Below are 22,438 nucleotides of genomic sequence, written 5' to 3'. Positions count from 1 at the left end.
CAGAGCATGGTTTTCAAGAGGTCATGGGGACTGGCTCTGAAGATGAACAGTCCTGATTGGGGCCAGGACCCGTTGTGCCTGACGACCCTGCTGTTCTCCGATTCTCCGTATCTTTCCCTCTCTGCTGCCCCTAGCCCTGTCTAGACAGCATTCTCTGGTTTTGGGGAGAAGAAATCTGTTAGCACCATCGAGCGTGGAAGGAAGAGAAAATATCAAAATCTGTCTGCCTTTCTTTCCTGCAGGCTGCTGAGTGAGTCAGAGCCGGGGGCAGCAGAGTGGGGCCCCAGGAAGGGAAGCAGGAGGCTCGCGTTTATAAAATATCTTCTACGTTTAGTCCATTGAGATGGGGTCATGCTGGGGGCAGCTTTTGCAGGGACAGAGAACACGGGCATGAAGGTGGGGACAGGCTGGTGGGAGGGGCAGTGCGGGAATCAAGAACAGCGACTTGTCTGGCACTTTTTCAGACCAGAAAGGAATGCGACGTGATGTTTAAGAAGACCTTGTTGAGGGGCGCCTGGGTGGCTCAGTGGGTTAAAGCCTTTGCCTTCGGCTCAGGTCATGATCCCAGGGTCCTGGGATCAAGCCCCGCGTTGGGCTCTCTGCCCAGCGGGGAGCCTGTTTCCCCTGCTTTCTCTGCCTACTTATGACCTCTGTCTATCAAATAAATAATTAAAATATTAAAAAAAAAAAAAAAAGAAGACCTTGTTGAATGGGGTGAGGATGTGAGGTCGAGCTCCAGCTGTGCGATGTTGCCAAGCCGCGTTGCCTCTCTAGGCCCTTTCTCTTCGCCCTCAGAGTGATAGCAATGACCCCTGCTTCTCAGGGTTGTGCAAGATTAGTAAGAGAGGATGAGCTCCTGGCTGGGTGAACAAGGGTCTTACTCCAGAGCCGCTGTGAAATGGAGTCTGATGATCACCCTACCCACCTCGTAGGGTTATAAGGAAGATGTGGTTTCTAGAACATGTAAGCACCTGGCCTACCTTGAGGCCTCACTTGGGGTAAACCCTCACCCTTGGCTGTGAACTCTTCTTACAGAGGCTCTGAAGGCAGCCAGCATGGGCTAGATGTTCAACAGAAAAGAACCCAAAGGCAAAGCAGAAGCAGAGCAGGTGGACTGGAAAAAAAAATGACTTTTTATTTTAAGGCTCCTGGAAGGGCATGTGGGGGAAGGTGGCAATGAGGGGCAGTCTAGTGGACCTGGGGACCACTAGCCAACTTTGTGACCTTGGTGCCTCCAGTCCTCGATAGCTGGGTGCCCTGCGGCTTGTCCCCTGCCCTCTCTGCCTTGGGGCTGGGACAGACTTCAACATGGTATCTGGTCCACTCCCTTTGTCCGGAGTTCAGAGAGGTGGAGAGGAGGACCCAGGCTTCACCCGTGAGGTCCGTGGAGAGTGGTTCCAGACATCCTGGGCCCATTCCCCCACAACGCTCTGGTTGGACCCAGACACTGACATTTAAATGTATTTTTTTCCCTCTCCTTTGCTTTTTCCTTTTAGTGGCTGCTTCCCTAGTTCGGATGTTCTTAATCCCCATGGAGCCACAACCGTAGCCATGGCAACACGGGTGGAGGTCAGCGCCCTAACTCCCCTGACAGGAGTGCCAGGCCTCGGCGAGATCTCCAAGGAGGAGACCCTGAAGCGGACCTACTTCTGCCAGGCTGGAGATGCCCCCGGGGCACCCTCAGCACTACTTCTGGAAGGGAAAAGCCCCCTTAGGAGCCCAGCCCGCTTACTCCCGCTGCCCAGACTTGCCCCCAAGCCCTTCTGCAGGGAGAAGGTCCCGGATGTGAAGCCCCTTGTCCCATCCCCAGGGCCCAGCCCAACTAGCCCTTCTTCTTCCTGTGGGCGCCCCCAGGATGTGGTGGCAAAGGACCTGAATGAGAAGATGCCTGGCTTGGTGGGGCAGGAGGCAGGGAATGGGGAGGGCCTGAGGAGAAGCTCGTCCCTGTTCAACAAGACCACCTTCCTACGTCCCCGATCCAACACCATGATTGTCTTTGAAACCATCAAAGCTGGCCCTGCTCTGGGGAAAGGGATCAGTGAGGGGGCTGGGGAGGCCACCACTGGTGTGTCTCAGGAGCCCTCTCCAGGCTCCCGGCCTGAGGGGACTGCCAAGCCTGCTCTGCCTGCCCGAAAGCCTGGAACCCTTCCCCGACCGGCCTCCCTGCCCCAGGACATCAGGCCAGCTGTCCCCCGAGAGGAGACAGGCCCAAATGAGACTCTGTCAAAGGTCAGCAGTGTAGAGGACACGGGGGACCCCACTCTGGAGCCCAAGCCTCGCCTGAGGAGAAGGCCTGTGTCGGCCATCTTCATTGACTCCATTCAGCCTCAGAAGCCAGGCCCTGGTGGGGCAGCTACAGGGGGAAAATCACCCCCCACCCCACCTGAGAAGACGTGGGTGAGGAGGCCCAGGCCTCTGTCCATGGACCTCACGGCCCCATTTGAGAGCAAAGAGGTCTTGCTGAAGAAGGTGGCCAATGAGGCCACCGCGGGTTCCATTGCCCAGTGTCGGGGGCCAGAGAGGTCCAACCCGGAGACCCAAGTGAGCACAGAGTGTTTGGTTAGAGCAAACCCTCGCCTTCGGGACCCAGACTCAGATGTCCTGGAGGTAGCCAAGAAGACCCGAGAACAGAAGGAGAAGATGCTTTTCAAGCAGGTGGAGACGGGCAGCCTCAGACCTGTGGGGGGCTCAACACAGGGCACCCCTGCGGAGGACCAACCTCCCGGGGAGGAGAAGGCTAAGCTGCTCAGGGAGCCAGAGAAGGCACCTCCTTCCCCCTCGCCCAGACCTGGAAAAGATCAAGAGTTTTCTGAGGTCAAGAGCAGAGCAGCTGACGGGGACAGCCGACCAGAGGGAGGATGGACCCTCGGGGGCAGCGTCAAGAAGCGCATCAGCCTGTTTGGGGAGGAGAGCACCTTGGCCTTGGCAGCAGACTCTGAACGCCAACCGGCCGCCCCTGAGCCCCCGTCGGCTGCCCCAGGGCCCGAGAAAGTGGGTGTGAGTGTCCAGGAGAGGATCAAAGGCTGGGCTGTGGAGAACTCCGAGGCAAAGCCAGAGATCAGGAAGAAGACATTCCAGGCACGGCCGTTGTCAGTGGATCTGACCAAAATGTAAGTGGGAATGTTCCACAGGCTTTGCTCAGCCCTGAGCTGCCTCAGACTGCCTACCAGAGCCTCCTCAGGAAAGGGAACCGGCACAAGGCTCCATGCTAGCTGCCTTACAGCCCACTCTCAATTTACCCACAGCCCCCGAGAGGAGATGCCCGTAGCTTTCATTTCTCAGATAAAGAGCTGAGACGCAGAGAGCTAACACAGCTTCCCTCCAGGTTCGGTGTACGCTAGCAGTTCCATTTCCTTGTTCTTTCTCCTCTTTGCACTTTGCCGTGGGAGGTATTGTGCCCATTTCACAGATGCAGATAGGAGAGATGAACTACCATGAGGAAGTCTGGAGCCCCCATGTACTCCAGCACGACCTGGGTCCCTGGCTAAGCTTGCCTTTCCAGAAGACTGAGGACGTTACTGGGTGGCCTCAGACTCCAGGAATGGCCCCCAAGTAAAATCAAATGGGTCAAGATAGCTTGAGCAAGCCCCTTCTTGTTTTGAGCCTTGATTTCTTTTTCTTTAAAACGGAAATTTCCTTAAAGGATTAAGGCCAAGACTCCCAGATAATGCTGTGAATCACTCTGCCCACGGGAAACCATCTCTCCGTTGTAGCTCTGAATGACATGGTGAATCCTGTTAGTTGAGGGTTTTCTAAGCTCAGCCGGCCTTGGCCATCTCTTGCTCCTTTGCTTTCCCACAAGTGGCTTCCAGGCTGCAACAGGGAGATGCCACTAGGTGTGGCCACCAGCTCCTCAATGACATGCATGCCACTGACATACCTTTGTCCGGTTGAAGTTTCCAGGGGCCACCTCTGGGAGACCGCTGCCCTCCCAGACCTGGGAACCAGGGCAGTGAATTGGGCCAGGGTCAGACCCATGGCTCTCAGCATTTGGAATCATCTGGAAAAAAATCCCGAGGCCTGGGGCACTCCCCTCCTACCACCACCTCAAGATTGCGATTCAATTCCATTGGTTTGGGGAGGGGGCTCCTATCTTGGTTGTTTGTGAAAGTGTCCCAAGTGATTGTCCCATGCAGCCAGGCCCAAGTTAAGATAACAGAGAAAGAGGCCTGCAAGCCAGGGGCCTCACACACCTTTTCCCGTGTCCTCCTAGTGCCTCAGACTATTTTCCATCTGACAGATGGGGAAACTGAGGCTTGAGTGTGGGAATAACTCATCCACAGCCTCATGCCTCCCGGGAGTCAGACCCTGGAGGACTGTAGAGTGGGGCGAGGTGAAGTGGTCTGTTTCCCTCCCCTCCCTTGTCTCTGCAGCTCCAGCCCTGATCTCATCTTTAGGCATCCATTCCACAGAGCTCTTCAGAGATAGGAATATTCTAGCACCAGAATACTCTTTCTTTTTTTTTTTTTTTTTAAGATTTTATTTGTTTATTTGACAGAGAGAAATCACAAGTAGACAGAGAGGCAGGCAGAGAGAGAGAGAGAGGAGGAAGCAGGCTCCCTGCTGAGCAGAGAGCCTGATGCGGGACTCGATCCCAGGACCCCGGGATCATGACCTCAGCCGAAGGCAGTGGCTTAACCCACTGAGCCACCCAGGCGCCCCAGAATACTCTTTCTTTCTCTTCCCCTTAACAAGTGGAGAAACTGAGGCCCCGAGAGGGACAATGACTTGGCCGAGGTTAACCAGAGAGGCAGCGATAGGCCCGTGCCCCCACACATTCCAAGACAGCCCACCACCCCCGAGTCCCGTGGCAAGGCTGTGGTGGGGCTGCTGTTTGTGCCCGGGGTTGCTAACAACAACCATTAATTATCCCTTCTGGGGCATCTTTACTCTTCCCTAAACGCCCTCACATAGCTATTAGGGCTTTGGGTAGCCTCTTATCTGCCCTACAAAAGACGATGGGGAGGTGTTAATTATCCCCGTTTTATAGATGAAGAGACAGAGGCTCAGGTGAGGTCACAAGCACAGCCCCAGCTCCCACAGTGGGGAGAGAGCAGAGCCCGGGACTAGCACCCAGGTCTCTTCACCCAGGCCTGGGGCTCCTGCTACCCCAGCAATGCTGTGTTTGAGGTAAGCTGCCCCCCACCCAAGCCCTTCTTGGTTTGGTGACTGGAAAGGACGCATCCTGTTGCTCTGTTGATCTCCAGGCTGACCTCACCTCTGGGTGCTTGAGCTAGTCATGGGGTGTGGACAGGCGGGAGGCACCGATTCTGGCCCCCAACAGGTAACGTAGATCTCTGTACAGGTTTTCAAGTCCCGTGTCAAGCAATGAAGTCAAGTACGAGAAGTGTTCTGAGCTAAGTGGCGAGCTTCCTAAGGAACCCGGAGAAAAGGTAAGGAGCCCCCGTGTTTGGCACATCTGGTTTTCCAGTGATTTCCAGGGATTCACTTACTTGGAAAAAGAGCCTAGGAAAGAATCAGAAGCTTCTCGTGAAGCATGAAACACGTTTTTTTTTTTTCTCTAATGCCGGGACTTTTCACGTCCCTTTTGGGTTTGTGATTCTGCACTCCTTAGTGTTAAATGTTATTTACACATGTAATTGCCAGGTTTTATTTACTTATTTATTTATTTATTTATTATTTTCCTGTGCAAAGAGCAAAAGGGACCTGGCTTTCTTACATACGAATGACTGTCTTATTAAGAAATTAAAATTTAGGTTAAAAAACTCTTAATAGAAACTCCCTTGGTTTCCCTCATTAGGGTCCCTGTTTCCTTCCTTGCCTTGGCTGGTCACCAAGCAGTAGCAGAAGGAGGGAAACTACTAGCAACTAAATTGCTGAAAAGTATTTTTATTTAATCTATTTAATAAGGAGAAGCTCATAAAATACCTGCTATGTCTAACTCACTTGTGGTTGATGCCTCATGCAGGGTTTTAGGTTTTTTTAGAACAGCTTTTTTTGAGGTATAATGGATGTGCAGGAAACTGTATCTGTTTCCAGTGGGCATAGATGAGTTTTGACATCCCCATGTGCACACCCGTGAACGTGTATCACTATCAGGATTCCAGACATCTCCAGCACCTGCAAGCTGTTTCTTTTGTAACCACTCCTGGACCCTCCTCCTACCCCCAAATAGCCACTGACCTGCTTTCTGTTCCTATACAGATCAGTTTGTGTTTTCTAGATTTTTCTCTAAATGCAACCAGTGCTGCTTTTTTTTTTTTTATCTCTTTTCTCTCACTTAGAATAATTATTTTGAGACATGTCACGTTGTGTGTGTATTTATCAATAGTGGATTCCTTCTTGTAGCTGAGTAGCATTCCATTGTGTGGGTAGACCATGATTTGTTTATCTCTTGGCCCTGTTGATGGACATTTGAGCTGTTTCCCATTTTGGGGCTATTGCATGTAAAAGAGCTCTGAACATTTGTGGGCAAGGCTTTGTAAGGATATCTGTTGTCTTTTCTCTCGGGTAGATGCCTAGGAATGGCTGGATGGTATGGCAGGTGTACGTTTCACTTTTTAGGACACTTACGCAGACTTTTAAACACCAGAGCTTGGTGGCAAGCACATTTGTGCCCCAGGAGCTGGATCTGAAGGCAGTGCCCACCACTCCTGGGGGTGGGGGTTTGCCCTGCTTTTACTCTTGGATGTTCTGAAGCGCTTCTTTGAAAACGGTTGAGAGAAGGTCTGGTTGACATAAAGTCTCGGATTTTCGCATTAAAATGGTATAGTGGTAACAGCAAGAACAAAGAGGACACTGTGTGGGATACCTGGGTGGCTCAGTTGGTCAACCAACTGCCTTTGGATCAGGTCATGATCCCAGAGTCCTGGGATCGAGTCCCCAGTCAGGCTTCCAGCTCCATGGGGAGTCTGCTTCCTCTCTAATCTTCTCCTCTCTCACATTCTCTCTCACTGTCTTTCTCTCAAATAAATAAAATCTTCAAAAAAAAAAGGACCCTGGACCCTGGTAAGCAAGTGGGACAAAATACTGGTTGTCATTGAATCTAGGGGATGGGTCGAGGTGAATTTATTATTTTCTCTGTAATTTTGTATGTGTGAGAAAACTTTCAAGAGATAAAAGTTAATAAGGGAAACCTTGCTTTATTTAATACAGAGATTTGCTTCTGTAAGTAGATTTTTCTATCGGTAATTTTTTTTTAAAGATTTTATTTATTTATTTGACAGAGAGAGAGGGAGAGAGAGCGAGCACAGGCAGACAGAGAGGCAGGCAGAGGCAGAGGGAGAAGCAGGCTCCCTGCCAAGCAAGGAGCCCGATGTGGGACTCGATCCCAGGACGCTGGGATCATGACCTGAGCCGAAGGCAGCTGCTTAAGCAACTGAGCCACCCAGGCATCCCTATCGGTAATTTTTTTTATTGTAGTGAAAGACACATAACATACAATATACAATTTTCATTTTTTAAAGAACAATGAATGTATTTTTAAATTTAAAAACAATCTTTCTATGTGTGTATACACACATATATGTAAAAATACACACATACACACAATACTAGGGGAAAGTTCTGGAAAGTTCTACAAGGATTACATTCCTCCCTGTCGATAACAGCTATTATTCAGGAAGGGTGCTGGTATTTGAATATCTGAAGTCTCAAAAAGGATTTGAGCTTTGTTTTAGAAGATTCATATATTATTTATGTGAATTTTATGTAATAAAATGTAAACAAAAACTTTAAATGAAAATATTTTTTAAATTCTTGATCTGCAGTAGAGGTTAGCAGACTCTGGCTCTATGTGTATCTTAACCATTTTATTTTTATTTTTTTAAGATTTATTTATTTGAGAGAGAGAGAGAGCATGAGGCGGGGAAGGGGCAGAGGGAAAAGGAAACAAGCAGGCTCCCCACAGAATAGGGATCCCCATGCAGGGCTCGATCCCAGGACCCTGAGATCAGGACCTGAGCCAAAATCAAGGGTCGGACACTCTGCTGACTGAGCCAGCCAGACGCCCACAGAGCTTTTTAATCACTCCAAATGGAAACCTTTACCCAGTCATTCACTTCCCATCTCCCACCTGTGGCCTTGGGCAACCACCAATCTACTTTCCATCCCTGTAGACTTGCCTCTTCTGGACATTCCTTATAAATGGAATCACAAAACACGTACCCCTTTGTGTCTGGCTTATTTCAGTGAGCATAAGGCTTTGATGGGGCATCCGTGTTGGAGCATAAATCACTTTATTCCTTTTTATGGCTGAATACCATCCCATTATAGGGATAGACCACAATTTGTGGATCTGTTCTTCTTCTGGTGGACATTGGGTGATATCTACCTTTCTGTGGTTGTGAATCCTACTTTAGTAGATACAGGTGTGCAAGTCTTTGTTTGAACTCGTTTTCCCTTCTTTTGGTTATCTCCCCAGATACAGGATTACTGGGTTAGATGGTTCATTCTTTAACTTGTTGAAGTAGACTTCTTTCTACATCAAGAAATGACTAATATGGGTATATTATAAAATCAAGTGGAACTGAGTGCAGAAGTGGAAAAACGATGTTCTCCTCGTCATTCCTTCCTCCTCCCCTCACTCCCTTACAGTTTGATTTCTATCTTTTCTCTGTTGTGTATCTATATGTGTCTACACGTACACACACAGTTGTTTAGAAGCCGTATTGTTTTATAAATACACTGTTCTGCAGCCTGCTGTTCTCCTGCCCACACCTTAGTGCTTTCTGTGTTGTTAGATGTGACATTGGGAGCCACTGCCCCTCCCTTCTGTGGATCCAGGCGCCCTGTGATACTCCGTTGTCTGGATTATGTCGGAGCTCACTTAGCCTGCACCCTACAGGTGGGCATTTAGGTTTGTTTCTGTGTCATTGGCTTTCTGTCTCTGCAGTGCTCCCTCCCCAAGCACTCTTGTTTACCCAGACTCGGGCATCTGAGACAAGAAATCGTCCTAGGGAGGAAATTGACCAGATTAAAAGGAAATGAATATTTTAAGATCATGACATATACTGAACTGTCCAAAAGTCATACCCATTTATGTCCTTGCCAGCATTATCCAGGATTGTCCATTTTCCCACATCCTTACCCACACTGGGTATGTTCAGTCTTTGGAATTTTATGGTATCTCATGGTTGTGATTTTAAAAGCAGCTGTTCTATCATCTCACCACTTCCTTTCTCTCTCAAGTCCCTTAAATTAAGTTGGATTGCTTCTTTTTTTTTTTTTTTTTCCCAGCAAAAGGAAGGCCATGGTGTGGACGGAGTATCTGTCCTGAGAAGCCCCTGGAAGCCTGGTTTGCTCCGGGAGAAGTCTAGGCAGACAGAGCGGAAAGACAGCTCTCACCAAGTCCCCGGCACCTGTCGGGGTGAAAGCTTGAGGAGGACTCTGAGCCCTCCTGACAGCACTACAGAAGATGATGGAAGCTTCCAGACTGTGTGGGCCACAGTGTTTGAGCATCATGTGGAGAGACACACAGTGGCTGACCAGTCACTACACTGTCTCTCGGCCACGCCCCCCAGGGATGGGGCTGATGCCCGTGTCTCAGAAGTCAGACCTAGGCACGAGAGAAGCTCTTGGCTGGGGAAGGATGTGCCAGAAAAGACAAACCTTGTGAAACAGAACTCCAGATGGGTTGAAAATCCCCGTATAGAGAAGTGGGGACAGACCGCCCTTCTGAATGGTGAACCCAAAGGGTTTCACATGCCCTTCCCTGAAGAACACCCTTTGGATGAGAAATGCAATAAAACCCCCTTCCTCCAACGCTCCGAAAAGCCTCCCCCATCCCAGAGGGTTGAGCCCAGGTATGACATTGTGCACACGGTCGGCAAGCGTGTACACAGTGAGGCCATCCCCGCGGTGTCAGAGGAAAAAGCCGTGACCCTGCGAAGTGGCCGATCTCAGCTCTCTCCAAAGGGGAGGCAGCAGTCGCATGAGGTCACCCCTGCTGACCTGGAGTGCAGGCTGGAAGGTCAGGCGGGGTCTGTCCAAAGGGCCAGTTTGATTTGGGAAGCTCGAGGGACTCACGATGTCAGTGGGCTAAAGCCTGACTTCCGAGAGCCGAGGGACACATTTGGGGGCAATTGCCTGTCACCCAAATGGACAGGTGGGGTGACTGTGAACTGGCATAAAGCCACCATGGTGGCCAGTGAAGAGAAAGGCTCAGAACTGAGCACTGAAGTCAAGAGCGAGCACCCAGCCAGGCCCTGTGGCCCCGAAGCCGGCTCTGGTAGGGCCCGCCAGGCTGCCATCAGGGAAGCCCCGCAGGAAGGGCCGAATGGGGCCAGGAACAAGTCAGGAGGCTGCAGCTCCACAGGAGAAAGGGGTGCCCCCCAGGGGTTCCCTCTGGATCTACCAACCAGGAATCAGGACAAGCCGTCTGACATATGGGCACGGCTGCAACCAGAAGTGCGTGGGCAGAAGGGATCCCTCGCTGTGGCTGCCGGTGAGGGTGAGCCACAACCGGCCCAGGCACCAGAGCCCGAGGCCAGGATGCGGAAGGCGGGTCCCCCGGACCAGAGGCTTGAGAGGTGGCGACGGCGGACGTTGCCCCATGACGTGAAGTTTGAAGAATTCAGCTTCCTGGGCCCAGAAAACTCCTGGAAGGTGGAGCAGAGACGAACAGACCATTCGAGCCCCACCACCAGTGCCTTAAGGAAACCTGAGCTATCCCCCCACAGGGTGGAGACCCGGGAGGTGAGCCCAGGTGCTTCCCAGGACCCAACTCAGCCAGCGGTGAAGCAGGGGTTGTCTTTGGAACCCAGGGCGACATTTTTTGCAGTGACATATCAGATTCCTGATACTCAGAAAGCAAAGAGCATTGTTAAGTCAGGGCCTGAAAACTTGACAGAACATTCTAGAAAAACAGTCCTGCCTCCTTCTCCTCTTCCTCTAACATCCACCTTGGTTTCTCTTAACCATGAAGAGCCACTGGAGGCCAAGGGCAGTAACAACTGGACTAAGGGCAAAGAACACCACAGTGCGAGCTGTTCAAAACCTCTGAAGCCAGCAGACCGCCCATCACCTCTTGTGGACAGGACTCTGGATTCTTCTAGTGAAAGAATCCTGGATGCTGAAGCCTTATGGATCCGTCGGGGACCAGAGGATGGCACCGGTTTTCAGAACAATTCGAAGGATAGTGGGAACAGAACACCTCCCAGCAGTGCCCCCAAAACACCCCCAGCTTCCAAAAGCCACCCAGAAGCCATTGATCTCATCAGGAGGGACCCTGAGGTGGGCAGTGCAAGGGTCCCAGGGAGGATCAAAGATGGCTACAGATCTAGCGTTCTCGACATCGATGCTCTGATGGCCGAATACAAGAAGCAGGAGGGTCAGGAGCTGGTGGAGGGTAAGCCCACATCGCCCACCAGCTCAACTCTGGAGAGGCCAGGCCAGCAAGGCAGGGTGGACCCAAGAAGGAGGAGCTGGAAGGAGAGGTCTGAAGCTGAGAGTCTCCGCAAACAAGCCAGTTTTGCCGAAGCAAACCACGGTTCTGCTCCTGGCGCCGTCAAGCAGCCAGCAGAAGCCTTGTGGACAGCCACGAACACCGAGCTCAGCCCTCGTCTGTGGGCTCCGCCACTCTCAGCTCCTAATGAAAAACATCCAGAGACCCCCTCTGGTCCCGTGGGTCCCTGGAGAAAAGTTTTGGGAGTCCCTGAGGATGACAGAAAGGATTTTGTTAGTAAACATCAGAGTGCAAAGTATCAGAATTCCCTAGCCGAGTTAAAGCCCACTCCCTGGGAGGATCTGGGCAGTGGGGCCTGTGTCTTGGCCAGATCCACTCCCACTGACCAGAAGAAAGGGACCCCAAAGAAATCCATCGGCAGGGAAGGAGAGGGCAGTGTGGTCCAGTGGGGTGAGCACCCATACGACTGTGGCAGGTCACTGCTGAATGTCAAGAGGGCCTGTTCGGAAAAGGGCCCCCCTGCCAAAGTCCGGGAGGGCCTGTCTGTGATGCAGGAAGCCAGAGAGAGGAGGCAAGAGCAGCCCAAAGGGAGGTCCAGCCTCCCCGGAGACAGTTCCGAGGCCAAGGAGACCAAAATGGGACCCTGCCGGCGGGAGTCAGGCACTCGAGACATTCAAAAGGTGAGTAGGCAGGCTCTTTCAGTTTTTTTAAATGCTGGTTAGACATATATGCCAGGGGACTCAAACTCCCATCCCGCGTGTGGGCCAGGTGGGTATGCAAATGAATGGAGTCTGGCTGGGTGTGGGGCTCTAGGCAGTGGTGGGGATTGTGGAGGGCAGCTGGTTCTGGACACAGGCTGGATCCATTTAGTCCATGGGCCACCGATTTGAAACCTCTGTCCTAGAAGGATGATACGCATTTATTGAGCCCTGCTGTCCTTTCCTGTGTGTTGTATCAAGTTCATTATCCTGTCCCTAATGTTCAGCGGCATGTGTGACATTCTGTGAACAGGCAAGGAATACATGCGGAGTGAGGGAATGAGCAGTGGTCTGTGAGTCTCATGGCAATGCCTCTTCTGTGGGATTGAGGTTTGGGGTTTCCATAGAAGCAGCCCCTTGCAAGCAGTTGTTTTATTTTTATTTTTTAAGATTTTATTTATTTATATGAGAGAGAGAGAGAGAGAACGTGAGCTGGGGGAGGAACAGAAGGAGAGGGACAAACAGACTCCCTGCTGAGCACAGAGCCTGACACGAGACTCGATCCACAACCCCACGGTCATGACCTGAGCCGAAATCAAGAGTCAGGTGCTTGGGCTCAGCTGGTTAAGCGGCTGCCTTCGGCTCAGGTCACGATCCCAGCGTCCTGGGATTGAGTCCCACATCGGGCTCCTTGCTCAGCAGGGAGCTTGCTTCTCCCTCTGCCTCTGCCTGCCATTCTGTCTGCCTGTGCTCGCTCTCGCTCCTCTCTCTCTCTGACAAATAAATAAATAAAATCTTAAAAAAAAAAAAAAAAAAAGAGTCAGGTTCTTAACTGACTTAGCCACCTTCTCGCTGGAGACCTGTGGGAAGTGGCATAGATCACCCCTGACTTGTTCTGTCCTAGGGGCAAGGAGCCTGCAGTATTTACTTTCCAGTTAGCTCCTGCCCTCGCCTGAGGCTATTTCTGGGGCCAACAACATCCAGACTCATCCTTCCTGGCTGGTGCCACACTCAGTGGTGGGGAGAAAACTCCTTCCCTAGCAGGACACCATTGCCATTGGCACGTACTTGAGTTGTGAGCAGGGCGCCAAAATGTCAGCGGCGGATGTGATCAGCTTGTACAGACGGAAAAAACCCAGACTCAGAGAAGTTAAGTGAATTGACTTGGGTCACACAGCGCCAGATGACAGCCTAGGGCTTGAACCCAGGTCTGGCTTGACACCCAGGCTTTCATGTAAGCTCCTTGGTGGTGAACGAGGAACCTTGAATTTGAGGGAAAAAATCTGAGTCTCAATCCCCGTGTCCCTCTCTCACCCACCCTCAGCATTCCTTCCATCTCATGACTACTTAGTTCTTTTCTGGTCCAGATTCGTATGGAGTTTCTTTCTGGAAATACAGGCAAACACAAACACAAATTCTTCTTTTTGCCTCTCTTTTCATCAAAGCGTGCATTCTTTTTTTTTTTTTTAAAGATTTTATTTATTTATTTGAGAGAGAGACAGTGAGAGAGAACATGAGCGAGGAGAAGGTCAGAGAGAGAAGCAGACTCCCCGTGGAGCTGGGAGCCCGATGCAGGACTCAATCCCGGGACTCCGGGATCATGACCTGAGCCGAAGGCAGTTGTCCAACCAACTGAGCCACCCAGGTATCCCCAAAGCGTGCATTCTTTAACAGGGGGTTGAAATTTTGATTGCATGTGGACGGAACCCACCCCGGCTTCTTAGACTGAAGGAAGGGCAAGCCCTTTCCCTGAGGGCCTGTGCCTCAGTTTCCTCATCTGTAAAAAGAAAGTAGAGGGTGCAGCCTGGACAAGGATGTTGTAGAAATGAAACAGTGGGCTGATACCAAGACAGATCGTGACACAGAGGGTCACCTAAGGCTTTCCAGGTACCGTGTTCAGACCCGACTCTGCCGCTCACCAGCTGTGTGTGAGGCAGTAACCTTGCCTCAGTGGGGCTCCAATCCCTCAACAAAGACTGACAGAAGTTTCTGCCTGGCAGCTGTGTTGACAGGCTGAATGGAGACAGAGCGTGGCCTGCGCCCCCAGTGGGCGCGAGAGCAGGACCACCCGAGGAGGGTTCCACGAGGCTGTTACCATGGGCACAGCGGGAGAAGGGAGGACAAGGAAATGTGACACCTAATCCATTTGCCAGCGCCTTGCTCAGGGGCCTGCTGGCGGCGGGAGAGTCAGGGTGGCGTGAAAGGGGCCCCTGGCCCAGCCTTGGATGCCCGCCCGGGGTTTTCTCACTGAGGGATTGGGAAGCCTTGGACCAGCTCCCTGTTTCCCTTCTCTCCTGCCCAACCAGCTTTGGTTCCTGACCTTGAAAAAAAATAAATGAAAACCGCACAGCAATCCAAAATGTTGGTTGTTAAAAATCCTGACCTCACGAGAGTGTATAAGAAAGTATACCCCTAGGCCCCTTTCCCTTCCCTACTCCCCCTGATGTAGCCATTCTTCGAGATCTCTGGGGCTTTCCTAAACTACAGAGTTGCGTGTTCGTCACCGGACATCTTTTTTTGTAATTGTATTTTTCTTACTGCAAAAGCAGTGGACGCTTGTGTGAAGTTGAACGTGTTCTAGTAAGCATACAGTTTGGAATGAGAAGCTCCCCTAAATAATAAGTGTGGGGTGCAGGCTTCTAGGCCCATCTGAGACTCCTTCTGCCCCTATTGTGCCTAGCTCCATGGGTAAGGAAGCCCAGCCGGGTACAGAGAACCGGTAAATCACCTGTTGTCTTATGGAAACATGGCAGTATCCTAGAGACAATCTTACATCTTGCTTTCTTTAACTTAACAGTAAAAAACACAAAAACAAGACAAAACAAAACAAAACAAAAAAACAGTGTGTAGACATTTACCTTATTATTTTCAGGGGCTGCCAAGTATTTTATTAAGTGACTAAGCCCAAACTTTTTTTTATCCGGACACTTGTTCATGGATGTTTCGGTTGGTTGGAGTTTTTGTGTCAGAAACAGAGCTTCAGGAAGCATCACGGTGCAAGCCTTTGCTTCCCTGGATCAGGCTTTCTGGATTCACAGCCAGTGCTGCCCACGGACCCGGGTGTGATTGTACTTAAAGTGATTCCCCCCTCCACCTCTTTTCTCTTTTTTCTTTTTCACTTAAGAAGCATTTATCAAAACTTTGTCCCAGGCCCGATTGCAGTATTCTATTTAATTAACTGGTTTATTTGAGTTTCAAAAGAGGGAACATTTGACAGAGGCTCCGAAAATACTTAAAGGCATGGAGTACCAACCCCCTTGTCCCCCCTCTCACCCATCCTTAGCATTCCTCCCATTCTACGACCCCTTAGCTGCTTTTCTAGTCCGTATTCATGGAGACTTTCTTCCTGAAAATATAAGCAAATGTGAACACAGATGCTCTTTTTTTTAAAGATTTTATTTATTTATCTGAGGGGGAGCACAACCAGGGGGAGAGGCAGAAAGAGAGGGAAAAGCGGACTCCCCACTGGGCAGGGAGCCCCATGTGAGACTTGATCCCGGGAGGTTGGAGATTTATTGTGAAGCAATGTGTGGTCGAGCCACTGGCCCATGACCTGATGTGAAGGAGGTTGGAGGGAATCAGAGAGAAGCACCTCGAGACCTCTGCTCATTTACTACGTTTAATAATTGGGGTCACCTTGTCCCAAGCCCCACTGTAGGCACCCGAGCTGCTGGGAGGGACCAGCCCACTGTATCAGGCCACGCAGTGCAAGAAGGCAGCCACCAGCCATATGCGGCTCTTTCAATGTAAATTGAACAAGAGTAAAAATTCAGTTCCTCGGTCCCACGAACCACGTGCAAGTGCTTAAAAGCCACAGGTGGCTCATGGCAAGTGTATGGTATAGCCCAGAAAGAGATCGTGTCCGTAATGGGGGCAAATAGACCTCAAGTGAGTGAGAGGAAAAAGTCCTTGGGAGATAGAAGAAGAGCTGATAGGGCGGTGACTCTGAGACAGTGGACAGGGGAAGGTCTCCTTGGTCCCATGGATGCTGGAAGGGTGCCAGTGAGCACAGCGGGCAGGGCCAGAGCATGAGGGAGCCACAGATTTCCAAGGCTCCCTTGGAGCCTTTCCTACGTACCATTTATGTTCTACCAGCAGTGGGTGAGGGCTGATTTCTCTACGTCCTTTGTTAACAGTTACCTAACTTTTTGATTCTAGCCATCTTCCTGGGTATAAAGGTATCTCATTGTGGTTTTGACTTCCTTTTCCATGACCCATCTTTCCATGTGCCTATTTGACCATGTGTGTCCCTTCTTTATCTGTTCAGATCCTTTGTCCATTCTAAATTAGGTTATTGTTCTTTTTACTGTTGAATTGTCATTACTCTTTATATATTCTGGACACAAGCGCCTTAGCAGACATAGGATTTGCAGAAATCTCCTCCCATTCTGTGGGAGTGTATTGTTCACTTTCTTTCTTTTTTTTTTTTTTTAAAGATTTTATTTATTTATTTGACAGAGAGAGATCATAAGTAGGCAGAGAGGCAGGCAGAGAGAGAGGAAAGGAAGCAGGCTCCCTGCTGAGCAGAGAGCCCGATGCAGGACTCGATCCCAGGACCCCGAGATCATGACCTGAGCCGAAGGCAGCGGCTTAACCCACTGAGCCACCCAGGCGCCCTATTGTTCACTTTCTTTTTTTTTTTTTTTAAATTTTTTTTATTTTATTTTTTTATTTTTTTAAGATTTTATTTTATTTATTTGAGAGAGAGAGACAGTGAGAGAGAGCATGAGCGAGGAGAAGGTCAGAGGGAGAAGCAGACTCCCCATGGAGCTGGGAGCCTGATGTGGGACTCGATCCCGGGACTCCAGGATCACGCCCTGAGCCAGAGGCAGTCGTTTAACCAACTGCGCCACCCAGGCGTCCCAATTGTTCACTTTCTTGATGGTGCCCTTTGAAGCACAAAAGTTTTTCATTTTGATGAACTCCAGTTTATTTTTCTTTGGTCACTTGTTCTTTGGATGCCATATCTGAGAAACCACTGCCTAATCCAAGGTCATGAACATTTATACCTGGTGTGTTTTCTTCTGAGGGCTTTCTAGATTTCACTCTGGCCTTGAGGGCTTTGATCTATTTTGAGTTGATTTTGATTTATGATGTGAGGTTTGCAAGCATATTTCGAAGGCAGAGTCTCAGCTTTGTTGACGAGGTGGAGAGAAGTAAAAGAATGGAGGACGACCTGAGGATCTTGGCTGGCATAGCTGGGTGAGGGGCAGGGCCGGGGAGGAGCAGTTTTGGAAGGAAGGGGGCCCATGAAAGCTGAGATGAGTGTGTTCAGGGTGGGGGTATGTGGAGTTTGTGGTGGGATCTGCAAGTCAGGGGGTCCCAACATGGACAGACAAAATCGGGAGTTGTCTGTGCACGGATGTGATGTATTTAAAGCAAAGCGGTATTAAGAGAGATCCCTGCAGGAGTGATGGAGCAGGAAAAGAAGGTTCTAAGGCTAGCCCTGGATGAACAGACATCCCTTTGAGATGCGGGGAGGCTGAGAAGCAACAGCCAGGGAGGAAGGAGGACACAGAGGGTTTCATAAGGCATCAAACACAGAGTTTGCGAGGCAAGAGATCCAGAAGCCAGCCTTGTTCTTTACTCATGTTGTGTGTTCTTAAGTAGATGCCTTCCCTCTCTGGACCTTCCTTTCCTTACCTGTGCAGGGGGAGTGTGATACATGTGAACTACGGATTACTGGCCTGTGAGTGTGTCCCCTGTATATGACTGGCTGGGACAAAACCACAAGATTCAGACTAGGATATCTAGTACTGCCTTGTTCGTATATCACTTCTCTCCATATCTGTGCTTCTGTGCATGTGTGTTTGCAGGCATGGAGAGGTGTCTGACACGAGGTCACCAAAAGTTACCAGTGATGGTAATGAGGAGGGCTCCCCAGGTACCAGGCATGGGGGAGAGGATCCTGAAGCAAGGCAGGTGCCCAGGACTCATGCACAGCACCCCCTGGCAGCACTGTGTCGCGCACTTCCCATGCACAGCTCCTCCCTTGGTTCTCCCCTGAGCCTAGAAGCTGAGCACTGTTAACAGGGGCCTTTCCCCACATGGTCAAGGCTCAGCAAGGTTAAGACACTAACCTGAGGCCACACACAGTGATTAAGTGGCTGAGGCTGGCCTGAACCTCGACCCCACATACTACCTCCCATCAATAAGGTGGACCACCATGGGATGGGGTTTCTAGCCCTTTCGTTTTCTATTTGCCCTTTTAGGCACAGAATGGACTCTCTGGCTGTGACCTATTCTTCCTGCCCATGGAAAAGTGCCAGTAAAGTCCTCTGCTTGTGTTCTGTGCCTCAGGTGCTGCCACAGAACGTGGAGAAGGAGGATGCCCTGCCAGACAGGGAGCAGCCGCTGTGGCTGGGGTCACCCGCGACCTTGGGCCCCCGGAGAAGCCACAGTTTATGCAAGGACAAGAGGAGTGGGCCCTTTGTGGTGAGTGGTGCCGGTGCGGCCAGAATGGGACTTGCGCGGGGTTGTTGGGCATCAGACTCTTCTGGGAATGCAGTTGTGTGGACAGTCCAGGCTGGCCCAGGGGCCCGAGGAGGCCCAGGGGGCACAGGTGCCTGTCCAGGAATCTGGTGTTGCCGGACTGGCTGCGTGGTGGGTGGTTCTCACCGGGGAGGGTGTCGGTGGTTCTGCCTTCACTCCTCTTGGGTTTCCGGCCCAATGCAGAGAGGTAACCCCAGGGGCCTGGCATGGAGCAGAAAAGAACATGCCCTGGGGTCTGGAAGCTCTGGGTTCGAGTCCCAGCACTGCTTCTCTAGTTTCTTTTAGCAGCTTACTTCTTTGTACTTGGGTTTCGTTGTCTAGAAAACAGGATCCTGATTTCTGTTTCTTTTGCGCCAGTGAGTTAATTTAACGAAGCTGGTCCTGGAGCCAGATCTCCAGGGCTCAGACCCTAGCTCCGTGTGCAGAGAGGTGTTGGGCCTCAGTCTCTTCGTCGTGAAATGGGGATAATAACAGCATCTACTTCACAGGGTTGTTTGGGGCTCAGAGGAGATAAGGCGGCAAGAATTCAGCTTGGTCCTTGGTGCATGGGAAACATTTTCATGAGAGTTACCATTACCATTGTTGTTGTTGTTGTTGTTGTTACTCTTCTTCTTCTTCTTCTTATTATTATTCTTGTACCCAGGCCCTGTGTGGGGAATCATCTCAGATAGGCATTTCTTTAAGGAGGTAACCCCAGTCCTACTCACAAGGTCATTTGGATCACAAGCTCCATGCATTTCAAGGGTATTTGTGTCTGATCTTGGATTGGGAGACAAGGGATCCTGTAGCATCGGAATCCTAGGTTCCATCCCTCTGGCTTTATGGTCATGGGCAAGAAACTCCACTTCCTCGAACCCCCATTTGCTCCTTTGCAATATGGCTTGAAGACGATGCCCCGGGCAAACGTCTATGCCAGCATCAGGGGCGTGATGGCAGGGCTGGGGGCCACAGAGCCAGAGCAGAAATGTAGACCTCGGCTAGCCGTCCACTGAGCAGCCCCAGAAAGCCTCCTTGGGTGTTGAGATCCCAGCCACAGAAATGCTCACATTTGAAACCTGCCTGGTTTTCTTTTTTAAACGTTCTTTTCCACTGATTTCTTCCTGACTCTTTTCTCATTGCCTCCCAGGCGGCACCGACTCAAGCTTATCTGATTGTACTTGAACTTCTGTGTGTGTATGCGAAGACAGAGGTTATGGAGAGAAAAGCATTTAAGGCCTGTCTTTTTATAGTCTCTGCTTGCTGGCATCCTCCCTGGTGGCCCGGCTCCCACTTCCACTCTCTGTAATTGAGGAGCCTTTGTCCTTGGAGTCCCCAGGTGGCTTGCCTTGGCTCTGTCCTTGCAGCTCCCTGAGGGCCCTGCCCTGTTGCTTCCTGCTTGTTTATCTTCTCCAATGTAGGTGGGAAGGGTGAGGGCCTCAGACCTCCTTTCCCTGCCTTGAGGACTTACACCTGCAATTCCAAGGAGTGGCCACCAGGAGGTGGTAGTGTCCAACTCACTTTAATGGGGACCAAAAGCCTCACTCGAGGGGCCCTCAGCATTGGGCTCTGGAGGCTAAGTGGCTTCCAACTCTGGCTCTGCCACCGGGTGACCTGGGATGAGAGATCTGATGGACCTCAGTGAACCTCTGTTTTTTCTTCTGTAAAGTGAGGATGGTCCTTTCTGGCCTCAAGGGCATTTCTCTGAACTCACTCAGCACTCCGAAGAGGGAATCCTCAGCGAATGCTGGGGCTGCAGTGATAGCTTTTCCTTCTACCTCCCCTGCCTCCTCTACTCTCCCTTTTCTTCAGCTCTCTCATTGTAAGAGGGGAAACCAAGGTCCAGAGTTAAGGCCTGACTTAAGGTGACTGTCAGGTGAGGACCTGGGTCCCAAGCCCCCAGCCCTGCTGGCTGCCTCTACACCTCTGGAAGGTGGTCAGACCTGTGTTTTGTACTTCCTGATGTGCTTGGTGGGGGAGTTCCCCCATAAATGGGGTCTGCTGCTCCCATTGCTCTCGATTAATGACTTTGTGCTGCTGGTTTCCATTTAGGTTCAAGTTCATCTCCATTTTTTGAGACTGTGTCTCAGGACTTGTCCATCCCCACTCCAGTCCTCATGTGAGGAAGTATGAATCCCATGTTGTAGAGGAGGAAGCTGAGGCTCAGAGAGGTTAAGCCACTTGCCCAAGGCCACACAGCATGTGGGGGAGCTGGGGTGGAAACCAGGCATCCTCTGCTTCCATCCTGGGACCTGGGCCCTTTCTGCCACAAAACTGTGTCTTTGGCCTGCTGCCAGCCCCTCTCTGGGCCTGTAGTACTTGGCGCATCAACTCATGAGGGAACAAGACAGCCCTGACCCTGGGGGTGAGAATATGGTACTTGTTCAGCCCAGGGTTGGCCGCCAGCTCTTCTGCCATGGTCGCCCTCTGAAAGGTGCCTGGGACTTGCCAGGGCTGATGCTCTGCTGATTTGCAGAGCCATGCCCACACCCAGCTGACCCACAGGCTGGTCAGACCCTGAGCACGAGGTCAGATCAGTATGGCCGCGGCATTTAATAGAGGCAGCGAACAAGTGAGTTTACAACTCAGGGCCTCTCTTTTCCTCCTCCATAAAATCATAGGAATCATAGTAATAATAGTAATAATAATGCCTAACAGCTTATGATGCTTGATATGGAAACTAGTATTATCCCCATTTTACAGATGGGAAAACTGAGGCTCAGAGCCATGAAGTACCTCTCCCAGGTTGGAGCCTTGACAAGATGATGTTTGTAGCACACTTAGCACAGTGCCAGGTGACTGTCTGATAAACATTAGCTGTTACTATCATATTGTTGTTTTTTTGCTCTCAGTTTCTTTTTGTTCTACGTTCTCTGGAATTGCTGCTAGTTGGAACAGGGAAGCGCCTCCAATCTTAGGAATTTTTCTGCTGTTGAAGAAGCTGAGGCCCGGCAGGGGGAGGTGTCTTGTTCAGGGAGAGTCCAATGGTACTGGGACAGAGCTGGGACTGCAGATCACCTTTCCGACTACCTGGCTGGTGCTTGCTGCTCCCCCCCCCTTCCCTATTGCTTTATGGGCTACACTTAATAGGACCTTGAGTCCTTGTGGCAAATCTGAGCCCTGTGCCAGGCCTCATCCCTCACCCATCCATGGATGGGTGCACCCTCCTCCCCCAGAAAATGAGCCTTTGGTCGGCACTCGTGCAGGGATCATAAAACACAGTGACTCAGTTGTGGACCATGGCCTTGGGTCACAGTTTGCCCCAAAGGCCCCTCCCATGACTAAAGGTCCAGATTACCAGCTGTGGGGGTTCCCTGTCACGGGGCAGGTGGCGGACCTCTGCTAACCTTGAGAATGTTCTCTCAAATCTCCTAACCCTTGGCCAGCATTTTCTGGCTCATTTAGTGATGGGCTCGTTCTCTCAGGGGCCCACTATGTGCTAGGCCCTGAATGAGGGGTATTGGAGGTTCTCCCAGTTCCCCTGGGGTTACAGTCCAGGGTTACCTGAAGATGGTCTAGGAGGGTCTAGTTAGGTAGAGGGGGAGGAGAGGAAGGGCACTCAGGAAGGAGGAATAGCATATGTAATGCTATTACATATAATAATATGTAAGAAGCATATGTTTGGGGATGTAAGAAGCATGTTTGGGGAACATCAAATAGACCAGATTGGCTGGAGTGGAGTGTTGGGGAGGGTCTCAGTCCTTTTTTTTTTTTTTTGCAAATTTTTATCTGTATGTTCTTTTATTTATTTATTTTTAAATTTTATTTATTTATTTTTTAAAGATTTTATTTATTTATTTGACAGAGAGAGATCACAAGCAGGCAGAGAGGCAGGCAGAGAGAGAGGAGAAAGCAGACTCCCTGCTGAGCAGAGAGGCCCGATGTGGGCCTCGATCCCAGGACCCTG

At 50.7% G+C, this 22,438-nt stretch overlaps 1 protein-coding gene across 4 annotated transcripts in view; it reads left to right on the top strand.

Moving 5' to 3' along the window:
- The window catches only part of KIAA1671 (KIAA1671 ortholog), a 183,774-nt gene that overhangs the window by 52,894 nt on the left and 108,442 nt on the right, over nucleotides 1-22,438 (top strand). For 3 of the 4 annotated variants that reach the window (XM_044244043.1, XM_044244042.1, XM_044244044.1), the window contains 4 exons: nucleotides 1,497-3,110; nucleotides 5,306-5,393; nucleotides 9,199-12,045; nucleotides 18,364-18,498. In XM_044244043.1, coding sequence (XP_044099978.1) covers nucleotides 1,552-3,110; nucleotides 5,306-5,393; nucleotides 9,199-12,045; nucleotides 18,364-18,498 — 4,629 coding nt within the window. In that variant the 5' untranslated portion in view covers nucleotides 1,497-1,551. Of the gene's footprint in view, nucleotides 1-1,496; nucleotides 3,111-5,057; nucleotides 5,131-5,305; nucleotides 5,394-9,198; nucleotides 12,046-18,363; nucleotides 18,499-22,438 lie in introns of those variants that run through there. The other variant, XM_044244045.1, reaches the window with a different exon arrangement.

Source organism: Neovison vison, chromosome 3 (assembly GCF_020171115.1).
Source record: "Neovison vison isolate M4711 chromosome 3, ASM_NN_V1, whole genome shotgun sequence".
Taxonomy (NCBI): Eukaryota; Metazoa; Chordata; class Mammalia; order Carnivora; family Mustelidae; genus Neogale; species Neogale vison.
This window is presented reverse-complemented; position numbering and strand designations above follow the sequence as displayed.